The following is a 14,428-nucleotide window of genomic DNA, read 5'->3' on the forward strand; positions in this document are numbered from 1 at the left end:
GATCTTTTAAATGATACAGTCCTCTTATTTTCTCAGTGTACCTTAGATAAAAGAGTTTCAATCAGTTAGCTTGTAATTACATCTTATTATTAATAATAAAAAAACTGTTAAGGCAAGTGAACCCTGTAGGTAGGGCATAGTTTCTCCTTTTCCTTTCTTAGAAGTGGAGGTCGTTGTATAGTGCCATGAGAAGTAGTAAAGGAATAATATTCCAATAAGCAGGTAATCTCGATTTTCAAAGTTATTGTGTGGTCTATTCATATTTGTTATTAAACTTGCAAAAATTACACTTTAGCCATGAGTTGTATCTTGTAAATTCTAATGTTCCCCTTAAAATAATGCTGTTCAGTGTTTAAGAAATCTGTCATCAGTAATATATGATGGATTTTATATGATAAAATAACTTTTAAAAATAATGTTTTCCCCTTCAACTTTCATTATATGAATATTTGTCAAATCTCAGATTTATATAGTAACAGTAACATGCTAAATCACTAGATTTGGAGAGAATAAAAAGATTTTCACTTTTATTTTTCTTGTTTAATTGCATCCAGATTATCACTTTCATTTTTCTATCTTTTTATATTATAAAAACCTTCAAGAAGTTATATGTGTTTCAAACAACCTACTTATGTAATAAAAAAAAAATCTGTCATAATGGAAAGCTACGATTATGACTTCTATTCAACATCTGGGAACTGAGTATAAATAAGATAAAAACAGTAATAAACAATGATTATTTATGAAACACTATGTGGCAATTAAAAATATCTTCCATCTTCAAATTCACAGTGTTAAAGCAGAATTATTATTCCACCTTGCACACAGAGGATAAAAGTAAAGGAACTATGACCAAGTTTACAAAGTAAATAAAGAGTATATATTTAAGTGCAGATCTCAATAAAGCCTATATTCTTCCCATGACACCCTGCTAGGTCCTTCCAGAAGTAATACATGACTTTACACAGTCCACACCTGCTTAAAGCTCAATCTACTCATGAGTAAAGTAAAAGATTAGAATAAATGATCTTCAAAGATGATTTAAGTTGCACAAATCTTATAGACGATTAACTTTTAGACAAGGATGATGGACACTTAAATTACTGTCATATTTAAAATGATGTGATAAATTCATAAGCTCTAGCATAGCAGGACTGCCTCGGGTGTTTATAACATTATAATCATATGCGACAGCCCTAAAGGACCATTTTATTACCCAATGCAAATCCAGAATGAACCAGAGTCTTAACTATCTGAAAATATGAGAAATCACACTGAAAGCTATGTTGACCATTCAATTAAATGCTAAATGAAATTAAAATTTTAAAAATGGTTTCCTCAGAACCAAGCACTACTACTCTGGCTCCAAGCTGTATTTTCTTCAATGATAAAATTGAAACTTTCTTCAATGATAAAATTATTTCAGAAATCTGTTCCTTTATTTAGAATATTGCATTGATCAACACATACACAAATAATACTTTACGTAAGTACATACCTAGGGTTTGTAGCATTATGGTTTCAAGTAAAACCAGTTCTTGAGTCTGTTGAAGGTAAGTCTGCCAGGTAAAAATAACATCAAAACGTTTAATAAACATAACATAGCTAGACCACAGTAATGTTAAATCTCTTAAGATTAAATCACAGATCCATTACAAACTCCAACAAAATCTTTCGGAAATATGAAGATGAACTGAGGGTGACAGATAAAACCTATTTCTGTGATAAACAGATTCAGTTACTTCTATTATAAGAAATGTTAAAGCAAAACAAAACAAAACCAATCTAAGGCTAATAATACTAAAGAGGGTAGATTAACTGAAAACAAAGAGATCTCCAGTCTGTAAGGTAAAACTTTACCTAGGCATTGGCACTTCGAGTCCCATTAAGGATAGGAAGCACCAACTCAAGATAGATCAAATTCAAACTGGCCTTTAAACAAAAGGCTCATCAGCTCACTACAGGATACTTCATGTATTAATTCCCTGACTTCCACAGTTGGTCAGTGAGTTATTTTTTAGAATAACTTTTTCTCTTCAGAAAAGACAAAATCAAAGCAAACCCTCAAACCCTTAGATTAAAAAAAAAATCTTTTTTTAAGCTATAAAACACAGAAACAATGTACCAAACACCTGCGGGGACAAAACAATCTCATATTCACTATACTGAATGGCCACGTTAATATTTTAGTCTCTTAAATCCAACATGTAGGATAAATACTTGTCACTAATAGAATCAGATATATTTAATCTGGACCTTAAACTTGATCCAAATCGAACTGAATACTGGTAGTCATTCAGTAGTTAAAAGTGATAAAGTAATTCAATTACATAGGAGTGCTAGAAAAAGGATTTCAAAAGCCCAGAATGCTATAGCTTCTGTTTTAAGACATCAGAAGACTTAAACATGGGGATTTGAAACTAGACCTATTGAAATGTTGATGAGGAACAAGCTGTTTGGAAACTAGTATTACTTTCCCCCCCCTCCAGACTATTTTAGGAAAATAAAAATATTTTTGAAATGCCACTCATGTAAGCATAGTAAAATGCATCTTTATGTATCAGAGAAAAGCAGTAGTATATATGTATTGATAATAGAACACTTCTGTAAAAAGACTAATTACTGGTCTAGAGATAAATTCAGAGATTTTTCTATTCCTACATTTGCTGACAATTTAAAAAAATATCTATCTATGGTCTTAAATATCTATCTATGGTCTTATAGATGCATTTAAGACATCCAAAGATGAGATGATGTCCCTTCTACGTGTATCATTGATTTGCTGTGAGAATAAACAGAACATGAAACACTTAAGAGTACCTGTGAATCAAGGACTTAAATGATTCAGAAAGACAAAAACCTCACAAACATAACATGAAATGTATTTCTGTCAGATCACTTCCTGGTATTTACCTTCCTAAGTGATAACAGAAATAAGCAGCACGGGACAGCAACACTAATTGAATTACATTTTTATTAGGTCTAAATGATGAAAAGGTTTCAAATTTACAAAGAGAACTCAAAACAACGAATTTTTACATACATCACATTTAGTATCCAGCAGTGGCTCTAGGGGATGAAGACAAGCATGTGCTACTTTGATAACATGTTCAAGTTTTCGAGCCTGTTCTTCTACTTTTGCAGCCAAGAATAATGCAGTAGGTGATATCATCTGCAGAGAAGACAAAATTTGGTGATTTAAAAACACACAGATTTTGGGAACACCTTCTACTTTCTAAGAGGGGGATGCAAAAAAGGAATGTAATATTTACAGTATGAACTGAAGCTGGACTATTACAAGATTGATGTAAGTTTTTAGAAAGTTATTCATTAGATATAACTTGTTACTTCCGTCTATAAAATCTGTTTTACTTGCTTTGCAAGTAGAAATCTAAAAGGAAAAGACTTACACTTTAAAAGAAAGTTTAAATAACAATAATAATGCACACTGGGGAGGTAGAGGAGAAAACTAAAGCAAAATAATAAAGCCAAACCTCTTTAAAAAGAAAGGAAGGAAGAAAGTAAAGAAAAAAAAAAGTGGTATAGTCAGATTTTTCCCTCTTTTGAGGCAGTCACCACTCACTGGTACTCTTTTAATCAATGCTTCATTGTTTGGTTAAGAGCTATACCCTCTTACTTAAGAGAGAAAAAGAAATCTCCTAGACAAAATCATAGGATTCTGAACATGGAACTGCTATTTAATTTCTCTATAACTTCAATAAAGCAATATTAAAAATACCTTGAAAATTCATGTAAGACAAACCAATAGCGTAGAAACCTTGCCAATTGGAGATGAAGAAATCATCAACTTGTTTTACCTTTAGTAAGTTATCTACTGCAAACAGAAATGTAAGAACATAGCACTATAGAGATATTGACTAAGAGAACACCATTTTGAGCAATTATTTATCTAAAAAGTTAGTACTAAACCAAATAATTGCTGAGTCAGAAAACTGGCATATGTTAAATGTTACTAGAAGTAACATTCTAAGATTCCATACAAGAAATTGGTCATGAAAGGATCATTTATAAATGTCAAGATTTAGGTACATTATTTTTTAAGAGATGAACATCTAATTGTGTGGAGACGGGTAATCAATCCCTACACAGAAACAATACCAACAGAAGGACGTGAGGAGAAAGGAGGGCATAAATCCCATTACATGTTTTGGGTAGTCAAAATAAAGAGAAAACTTGATATAGGGAAGATGGACCCTTTCTTCTGACAGCTCTTCAAACAACTTACAAATATCACTCCTAAGACATAAAACTTAATCCTTGGATTTTGGCTTTGACAGGGGCCTTCTCTAATCCAACTGCATTTGCAGATAAGTAAATGGAGTAAAAATGACTTCATGAAGTTGTCTTACTACATAAAAATCTTTTAAACAGACCTAAAATTAAGTGAGTTTGGCTCTAAACAACCAAAAATAATGTTACCTTGAATAGACTGAATAATTCCACCTTGGACTTTCAATTTATTTCAGTCATTTAAAATTAAAATGACAAGGCAGGCTTAAAAACTTGAGAATGCTGATTTAGTCAAGCAATATCAAAATTAGTCCGTATTCTTGAAATATCAGTTATATAGCAGTGATCCAGGGCAGGGGGTTTTCTAAATTGTAAAAAGTATAAGATAACTGAGAGTAGACAATTATTTTCCATCTGTTCTGTCATTTTTTCTACATACTGAAAATTTCTTACCACTGTTACCTAGTTTGATTAATTCCTTTGCTATTTAACAGCTTACCTCAAAAGATCACATCCTCCCAACTTCTGGAATCAGAGCGAAATGCTCTTCTTTATTCAAAAGGAAACAGTATATTCCTCTGCCATTGTACTTATACTGTATTCTAACTTCTGATTTATTATATTTGCCTGCCCTAAAGTCTAGAAGCAGCTTGAACACAGAGACTAAATTATTCATTTGTGTTCCCATTATCTAGCATTGTGCAGCTGCTGTTCACAATACTTAATGACATGTGGAAAATCCACATAAAGGCACCAACATTAAGTTCACAGTATTCCAAATGTCATAATAAAAATCTAAGAGCCAATGCTAAGGTATGAAATGCAAGAAACAATAAAGTGAATATACTTTCACTTTCCCACAATTTCTCATTTATTATCTCATTCATGTCTAAAAGGGGAATGGCTACACCAAAATTCAAATGTCAGAACTATCTGTCGAAGAATGAAGCATAGAGGCTCAAGTGAAAAGTCAAATTAGGCTGAACTTAATAAACTGTTTGCCTAACTGCCAGATAATTTCTCTTAACTTTCCTAAAAGGCACTTCTGAAAATCTCCACTGAGTTTTTCTTGGTAAAACTCTCTTAGGACTCCTAGTAACAGCTCCATCCTCTTCAGACTTTTTGTAAACCTTGGTATCAAGAAGAACTTTCAAGTCACACAGCTCTTCACCTTAGAAGATAGTCTCAATGGAATCACAATACGCATACTAGTGAATGATTCTAAAATTCTACAAAAATTAAAAAAAAAAAAAAAAAAGCATTTGAGGAGCTTAACATTGATCTTCAGGGTAGGTTCCTTGTTTATTTACCCACATGCCTAACGGAAGTCTTTCTGTTCTCCCTCTAAATAGCGTTCAAGTCTCATTCTCCTTCAAGCAACACTAATACCCAACACTCTTTCAAAGTTTCTGGTGAAATCCACTAGCTCCACTTAGATTTCCTCCTCTACTGCCTGCAAACATCTTACTCCATCAGGGCCATAAAAACAAAACAAAACAAAACACCTTTGTAGATAAATACTTAGTGAATATCCATGTGAGGCTTTGAGGATGACTAAGGAAGGTAATTAAACTAGGTACTACTGCTTTTCGTATGAAAAGCTGATTTTGTTGTATGGCTTACTAAAATGAAAATAACTCCAAAAGTTTAAGTAATAACAATATTTCTAGTTGGTCTGTGGCTTTTAAAGGTGAACACACTTCTGAAGGCAACAAACATTCATTACCAAACTTGGTTGAAAGTCAAAGAATTTATACCAATATTGGAGTAGACACTTGGCTGGTTCACATGACCAATTACACACTGAGATTCAGTTTACTGGGGACAGGGACCATGTACTATCCATCTTTTGTGCTCTGGTACCTAGTTTAATAAACTTTCTCAAGGTACTCTAACTAAAGGTAATAAAAATTGATCTTTCAATAGTGTCCAGAGTTTGTCACTCTAGCAGATGTACAACTATTTCACGGGGATATTACATTCTCAAAACAAGACAAATTTCTACAGAAATATACCATACAAATGATGGACAGGGGAAGGTGGAGGTGATGACGCCAGCTGTCGCACAGTAGTCAGACTGTCTCAGTGGAATCCTGGCTCTGTTATCTGACTAGCCTAGGAAAAATACTTATTTTCTTTGTGGTTCAGTTTCTGCATCTGTAAAATGGGAGAAATAGTATCTGCTTATAAAGTTGTGCTGAGGATGAAAGGAATCAATATATGTAAAGCACTTGGAATAGTGCCTCACAGTTAATATGACTCAAATATTATTACTACACCCCTTCTCAGCCTTTTGGCTAAGATTGAGTGTACTATGTTGCAAAATAAAACCACAGCTGTGTATTAAGCCTCAAATATTATTATTACTATATTGCTTCTAGGCCTTTTGGCTAAGATTAAGTGTACTATGTTGCAAAATAAAACAGTTCTGTATTTTTACTGTTGATTTTAAATTTAAAAAGTGATTTAACATGCTCTTTAAAATTCCCTCCTTTCTTGCTCATCTTCTTCCTTGTACAAACTCAGTTCTTTAAAGGGATCACTGCAGTCCTAACTATTTAACTATTATAATAAACAGATTCAAATACTGAAATGATGACACCTGGTTTTACTTTAATGATTACACTTGTAACTCTTTTCTCTTCTTGCTCCAATTGTTTTTCCACACTTCTCTTTTTCTATTCCTTTGTATGTTTTGATTTCTCCCTCTCAGTCTGACTCCCTCTCTTCTCTATCCTCCTCCAGCCCATTCCTGGCCACTGTCTCCCCCGCCTGCTCATGATGCTCTCGCTGCTGACATTCCTCACTCTCATTGCTGGCTTCAACCTTGATAGTTGGAGGCAAGGTCAGTCTGCATTAACAAAAAGCTTAGATGATTGTTAAGTCACCAAAAATGGTTATATCACCATCAGTTTCAAATAAATCATTTTTGTCTTTATTCTTTAAGTAATTAATTTACTGCATAAACTTTGTGCATACATTTGTATTTAAGAGCGAGCCATGGTCATTTTGTTACTCTTCAATCTCCTAATCCAAAAAAAGCCCTAACAGAAGCAAAGAACTCCAAGTCTGTTTTCTATTTGTTAATACATTATCAACAAGCTTGTTCTAATATACTTTTAGGTTTCATCTTTAGGTCCCACAGGCTGGTGAGGCTATTTCTCCCATATCCCTTAACTGCCCCAACACTCCCTGTCCCCTAAGACTAGAATTAACTATTTTCTGTGCCTTGAAGATGCTTCATTAATAAATATCCAACTAGTTCTAGGTATTGCAGCTTATAATTTGGGACTACGTCTATAGTTAAGGAAAAATGGTAATGGTGCAGCTTCAGCAAAGACTCACAGAAAAAGGATTCCAGAACAGAAAAAGAAACCTGCTACATTTCTGAATACTATACAAAGGAACAGTGAAGTTAGAAAAGCTCTCAAGAGTTCGATAAAAATTATCTAGGTCATACAAAGACATTGTAAGAAAAAAACTATAAGAGTTGTCCCGTAGCATCAAAAATCATGCTAGAAATAAGTGCTTCAGGGACTTCCCTCACGGCACAGTGGGTAAGAATCCGCTTGCCAACGCAGGGGACATGGGTTCGATCCCTGGTCTGGAAGGATTTCACATGCCCTGCAGCAGCTAAGCACTACAACTACTGAAACCCACGCATCTAGAGCCTGTGCTCTTCAACAAGAGAAACTTCCACAAAAGCAATGAAGACCCAGGGCGGCCAAAACAGCAACAAAACAATTTCTTTAAAAAAAAAAATCAACAAAAGGTACTGAGAAAATGAAATACTTGCATGAAAAAATGAGACCTTTACCTTATACTATACACAAAAATTAACTCACAATGGACCAAAGACCTCAATATAAGAACTAAAACTTAGAAGATGAAGGGAATTACTTCATAATTCTGGATTTGGCAATGATTACTTGGGTATGATACCAAAAGCACAAGCAACGAAAGAAAAATAGGTAATCTGCACGTCATCAAAGTTAAAGACTTTTGTGCATCAGGAAAACGAGAAGTTGGCCTACAGGAGAAAATATTTGCAAATCATATATCTGATAATGGATTAATATTCAGAGTATATGAAGAACTCATATACAGTAACAACACCCAACTAAAATATGGACAAAGGACTTGAATAGATGTTTCCCCAAAGAATACATATAAATGGCCAATAAACACATGAAAAGGTGTCCAGTGTCAGTAGTCACCAGAAAATTGTAAATCAAAACTTCAATCACTTCACACCCATGAGGATGGTTATTATCAGAAAACCAGAAAAGGGTAAGCCTTAGAGGATGTGAAGCTAGCATCTGTGCGCATTACTAGCTAGAACATGAGATGGTGCTGGTGCTGGGGAAAACAGGATGGCAGTTTCTCAAAACATTAAAACAATTATAATGTGATTCAGTAATTGCGTATCTGGGTACATACTCCAAAGTACTGATAGTAAGGAACCGAGTAATTTGTACACTCATGTTTATAATAGCTATACATCTGCCCATTAACAGATTAAAATGGATCAACAAATTGTAATACAATTTGTGGTACATACTCAGCTTTAGCAAAGGAAGGGAATTCTGACACATGCTACAAGAAAGACAAACCTTGAAAACATTATGTAAAGTGAAATAAGCCAGACACAAAAGTTCAAATATTTTAAGAGTCCACTTATAAGAGGTACCAAAAAGAGTGAAATTCATAGACAAAGTAGAATGGTGGTTGCTGAGGGAAAGGAGACATGTGAAGTTTGATTAATGAATGGTTTCAGTTTGTGAAGATAATAAAGTTCTAGAGATGGATGGATGGTGGTGATGGCTATACAACAATGTGAATGTACTTAATGCCACTGAACTAATACAGTTTAAAAATGGCTTAAATGTCACATTTGTGCTATATTTTACCACAATTAAAAAACACCAAAAAGCTAACTCACCTCCAGACAGACATTAAAAAATCAATTCGTAACATAAAATCTAAGTAAAAAGGATACGAAATCACATATTCAAAGAGCACATCACACACCTGATCAACCTAGAACAACCAACACAAAAACACACTGTACTGAGATTACTGATTTTAAAGGGAAAAATAAACGCCTGGGCTACTTAGGCAAAAAAAAAAAAAAAAAAAAGGAAAGAAAGAAAATTAGATCACCACCCAAACTGCCAGCAATGCTTTATACCAGGAAAGAAAAAAGTTTACATAAATTTAAGATACTTAAGAAAAGAAAGCAAGAGCCAAGTATTTTACACCCCTAAATTGACCATGGGTATAAAGGGCACAAACTATTCTCATGCAAGAATTCAGACAATACTGTTTCCATGATATTTAAGAGAACTTCAAACAAATGACTCAGAGATTTCAACATAAGCACCAAAGGCTCAGACAGTAAAGAACCCGCATGCAATGCAGGAGACCTGGGTTCGATCCCTGGGTCAGGAAGATCCCCTGGAGGAGGAAACGGCAACCCACTCCAGCGTTCCCGCCTGTAAAGTCCCGTGGACAAACGAGCCCGGCAGGCTACAGTCCATGGGGTCGCAGAGTAGGACCCAAGTTGAGTGACTAATATTTTCAACTCTCAGTGAACAATACTTCCCTGGTGGCTCAGATGGTAAAGAATCTGCCTGTAATACGGGAGACCTGGGTTCAATCTCTAGGCTGGGAAGACCCCCTCGAGAAGGGAATGGCTACCTGCTCCAGTATTCTTGTCTGGAGAATTCCATGGACAGAGGAGCCTGGACGGGCTATTGAGGTTGCAGAGGGTTGGAGTGAGCGACCAATACTTTCACTTTCAAGTGAACAATACAAATAAAGTTACCTGCAGAACTAAGCATGAATGAAGATTAAAAGGAAGAGTACAAGATGAACCTGAAATATCTTGTTATAATAAAATATTTGAGGAAACTATCCCAGATTATATGGGTATGGAATTATATACACTCTGGCAATTCTACTCCTGGGAAAATACAAGGGCAACCAAAACATGGTTCTGGTTTCAAAACATTTATGTGGAAACACAAAACACACATAAACGTTCATAGTGGTAATATAACAGCCAAAAAGCAGAAACAGCACAAATGTCCATCAGCTGATGAATATACATACAAAATGTAGTATAATGGTAGTTCAGCATGAAAAATAAATTCAGTACTGATACACAGTACAACACAGACGAACCCTGAAAACATCATGTACTAAGTAAAAGAGGTCACAAGGGATCACAGACTGAACGATTCCATCTACAGAGACTGTCCAATAGGCCTGGGGGAAGAATGGGAAGAGACGGCTAAAGGATGTGGGGTTTCTTTCCGGGGTAATAACAATTTCTTAAATTGATGCACACAACTTCATGAACGTACACAAAACCCACTGAACTGTACACTTTCAAAAGGTGAAGCACAGTGTGGGGATTTTATCTCAACAAAGGCAGTAAACACGGGGCAAGAATCAAGTATTTATCCTACCTTTCCCATATAAACTTGTACCAGCAAGTGTCCAAACAGTAGATGAATCACAGCATTTCATTATAAAAAATATTACAACTTAAAAATGAAGAAATGAAGAGTTAAGAGTATCAATGAATTAAAGGATCGAGGCACTGAATATCAACACCACAAAAAGAAACCAGATATTAGGAGTGTGCTGACTGAAGAATGTAACAGCACTGGTAGTCTTGCCAAAGGGATCTAAATGAGTCTGATCAAATTTCTGGACCCGACTGGCAATTTTCAGGGAATACAAGAACAAAGTACATCAAGTGAAATACCGGGCAGGATGAAGCACAAGCTGGAATCAAGATTGCCAGGAGAAATATCAATAACCTCAGATATGCACACGACACCACCCTTATGGCAGAAGGCAAAGAGGAACTAAAGAGCCTCCTGAAGAAGGTGAAAGAGGAGAGTGGAAAAAGCTGGCTTAAAACTAAACATTCAAAAATCTAAGATCATGGCATCCGGTCCCATGACTTCATGGCAAACAGATGGTGAAATATTGCTAACAGAGACAGACTATTTTCTTGGGCTCCAGACTCACTGCAGATGGTGACTGCAGCCATGAAATTAAAAGATGCTTGATCCTTGGAAGAAAAGCTATGACAAACCTTGTGTGTGTGTGTTAGTCGCTCAGCCGTGTACAACTCTTTGCAACCCCATGTACTGTAGCCTGTCAGGCTCCTCTATCCATGGGATTCTCCAGGCAAGAATACTGGAGTAGATTGCCGTTCCCCTCTTCAGAGCATCTTCCTGACCCAGGGATTGAACCCAGGTCTCCTGCATTGCAGGCAGATTCTTTACCATCTGAGCCACAGGGAAGATCTTGACAAACCTAGACAGCATATTAAAAAGCAGAGACAACACTTTGCCGACAAAGGTCACTGTAGTTAAAGCTCTGGCTTTTCCAGTAGTCATGTACTATAAAGAAGGCTGAGCGCGAAAGAATTGATGCTTTCGAACTGTGGTGCTGGAGAAGGCTCTTTAGAGTCCCTTGGACTGCAAGGAGATCAAACCAGTCAATCCTAGAGGAATTTAACCTTGAATATTCATTGGAAAGACTAATGCTGAAGCTGAAGCTCCAATACTTCGGTCTCCTGATGTGAAGAGCCGACTCACAGGAGAAGACCCTAATGCTGGCAAAGATTGAAGGCAGAAAGAGAAGGGGATGACAGAGGATGAGATGGTTGGATGGCATCACCGACTCCATGGACATGAATTTGAGCAAGCTCCGGGAGACACTGAAGGACAGGAAAGCCTGGCATGCTGCAGTCCATGGGGTCGCACAGAGTTGGACATGACTGAGCAACTGAACAACAAGAACAAAGGAAAACGATAAACTGTACTATGAGCATACAATAAGCAAGATTCAGACAGGTGGAGACTCTATAGGTTAAATGTCCTAGGTCCTTCAACAGACAAAATTCAAGTAAAAGAAAGGGATAGAGGGGAAATCTGTACTTTGAGACAGGAAACCTGTCAAATGTTTAATAATAGTCAAGGACTGTAGAGTTTCTGTCCCTTTGTGTAGGGAGGGAAAGGGCTGACCCTGGGATAGGGCACATGAAGGCAATTTTGGGCTAACTATCAAAGCTCCCTTGCTTGAGTAATAGTTACAAAGTTGTCTGCCTTATAATAATTCACTAAGCTATATATTTAGTGCTTTTATATGTTTGTGTTTCATTTTATAACAATTTTTAATTGTTTTAAAACCCACTTTCTCCCTGCTTCCTCTGGGGGGTCGGGGAGACACAAGTTGTTTGATCCCTGGTCGAACTAAGATCCCAAGTGCCATGTGGCCAAAACCGACCCCCAAAACAAAACAGAAACTCACTTCATTCCATATATGCAGTTATGCTACAGAACTAAATGACACCAAATAGGTAAAATGCAACAGGATGTGAATAAGACCCAAAGGATAAGGTCAGAGAATGAAAAAAGAGCAGCGTTATCCAGGGAATGTTTTTACAGAGTTGGAACTTTAGCTTGGTCGCGTAACCTGACAGGTCAGGACCGCATGAAAAGTGAAGGGAATGCACCACATGGGAAAGCAGGGATGTGCAATGCATAAACGCCAAGACTGATGTATGGCTGAAAGAAGAATGTCCCACCTAGTTCAAAAGAGGATTTCACTGGATTTTGTACAACACGATAAGTAAATAAAAATCTGAGTATTTTCATTATTCACTTGTATACTCATCTCCTTAGAAATCATCAGCATCAATAGTTACTGCACCCTAGTTCTTAAACACATTAGGGACATTTCTTAAACGTATTAGACAAAAGTGAGAACAGCATAGGATTAGGCAAAAGGTCTGAGTTCGAATGCCGATCACACAATGGCTGCTTTCTTTCTGGACAAGTAAGTTAGTAACCACATCTGTTTCTTCAGAAGGGTAATATTTCAGCTGCCCTAAGTGAAGTGCATATTATACAGTGAGATCTTTCCCAGTAGTATTAGTGGATTTGGAACGTAAGATTATTCTTGGACTAACTGCTTATTAAATTAAAAGGCAGGGATGTCCCTGGTAGTCCAGTGGTGAAGACTCTTCGCTTCCAATGCAGGGGGCCCAGGGTTCGATCCCTGGTCAGGGAACTAGATCTTACATGCTGCAACTAAGGGTTCACATGCCAGAACTAAAGATCCCACACACAGCAAAAAAAAAAAAAAAAAGTCCCAAGTACTGCAACTAAGACTCGGTGCACCCAAGGAAATAAATCTTACAAAACAAAATTTAAAGGCAGAAGTAGAAGTGAGCTATAATACAAACAACTACTCAGATTTCAAAGACATTTTATTCTAGCAGCTAAAGGAATTGAAATACATGCTGACTTAGATCCTAGAATATATGGCCACTGTACAGTTACTGCTCAGTAGCCACAGGAGTGACTGGTTCCAGGACCCTTCCACAGATTCCAAAACCCATGGATGCTCAAGTCTTATATAAAATGGTGTAGTATTGGCATATATCCTATCTGCATCCCTCTCTATTTTTTAAATCACTTTCAGATTACTTATAATACCTAATATAACACAACTCCTATGTAAATATTAAGAGCTGCTGGTGTGGGGTAAACACAAGTTTTGCTTTTTGGAAATGTTGAATTTTTCCCAAATAGTTTCAATCTGCGGTTGGTTGAACCCACAGATGCAGAGGGCTGACTGTATAATGGACTATGAGACACAGAGGAGAAATCAAAATTAAAATGAACAATCTTCAACTTTAGCAGATGTCAGTGTTACCTTAACAGTAAGAGAGAGGATCCCAGGTCTCACCACAAGTATCCTGATTACACAGGTTTAAGATATAGTTCACTAAAGCATATTTTAAAGGAACATTTTGGTAATTCTCATGCACGAAGCTGGTGAATCACTACTGGCACAATGCAAAAGCTTTATATATACTGCTTTCAGTGATAAACTTCAAGGCTATGAAAAGATTCCTAACAACAGATACTTGAGGCAGAAATAGTGATAACTGCATGAACAATGGAGTCTAGATCTGGGTGAGATTTTTGCTTCTGTCACTCTGTTGCTGTGTGACTTCAGACAAAGTGTTTAACCTTTATGATTCTTTTCTTCCTTATTTGCAATAAGAGGATAACCAACTTCAGATAAATATTTAAGAACAACACACCAAAATTAACCTAAGGAGGAAAAACAAAACACAGAAGCC

The 14,428-nt window shown here is 36.2% G+C and overlaps 1 protein-coding gene and 1 non-coding gene across 2 annotated transcripts in view; one reads left to right on the plus strand and one right to left on the minus strand.

The window, feature by feature from the left end:
- The window catches only part of CCNT2 (cyclin T2), a 31,023-nt gene that overhangs the window by 10,737 nt on the left and 5,858 nt on the right, over positions 1-14,428 (minus strand). Inside the window, exons 3-4 of the mRNA XM_052663832.1 lie at positions 3,044-3,172; positions 1,499-1,559 (exon numbers count right to left, since the gene is read on the minus strand). Of these exons, the coding sequence (XP_052519792.1) occupies positions 1,499-1,559; positions 3,044-3,172 (190 nt within the window). The remainder of the gene's footprint in view (positions 1-1,498; positions 1,560-3,043; positions 3,173-14,428) is intronic.
- Positions 13,274-13,347, plus strand: TRNAG-UCC (transfer RNA glycine (anticodon UCC)). Its single transcript has one exon. It is a non-coding gene; the product is annotated as a tRNA-Gly (tRNA).

This window comes from Budorcas taxicolor, chromosome 2 (genome assembly GCF_023091745.1).
Source record: "Budorcas taxicolor isolate Tak-1 chromosome 2, Takin1.1, whole genome shotgun sequence".
Taxonomy (NCBI): Eukaryota; Metazoa; Chordata; class Mammalia; order Artiodactyla; family Bovidae; genus Budorcas; species Budorcas taxicolor.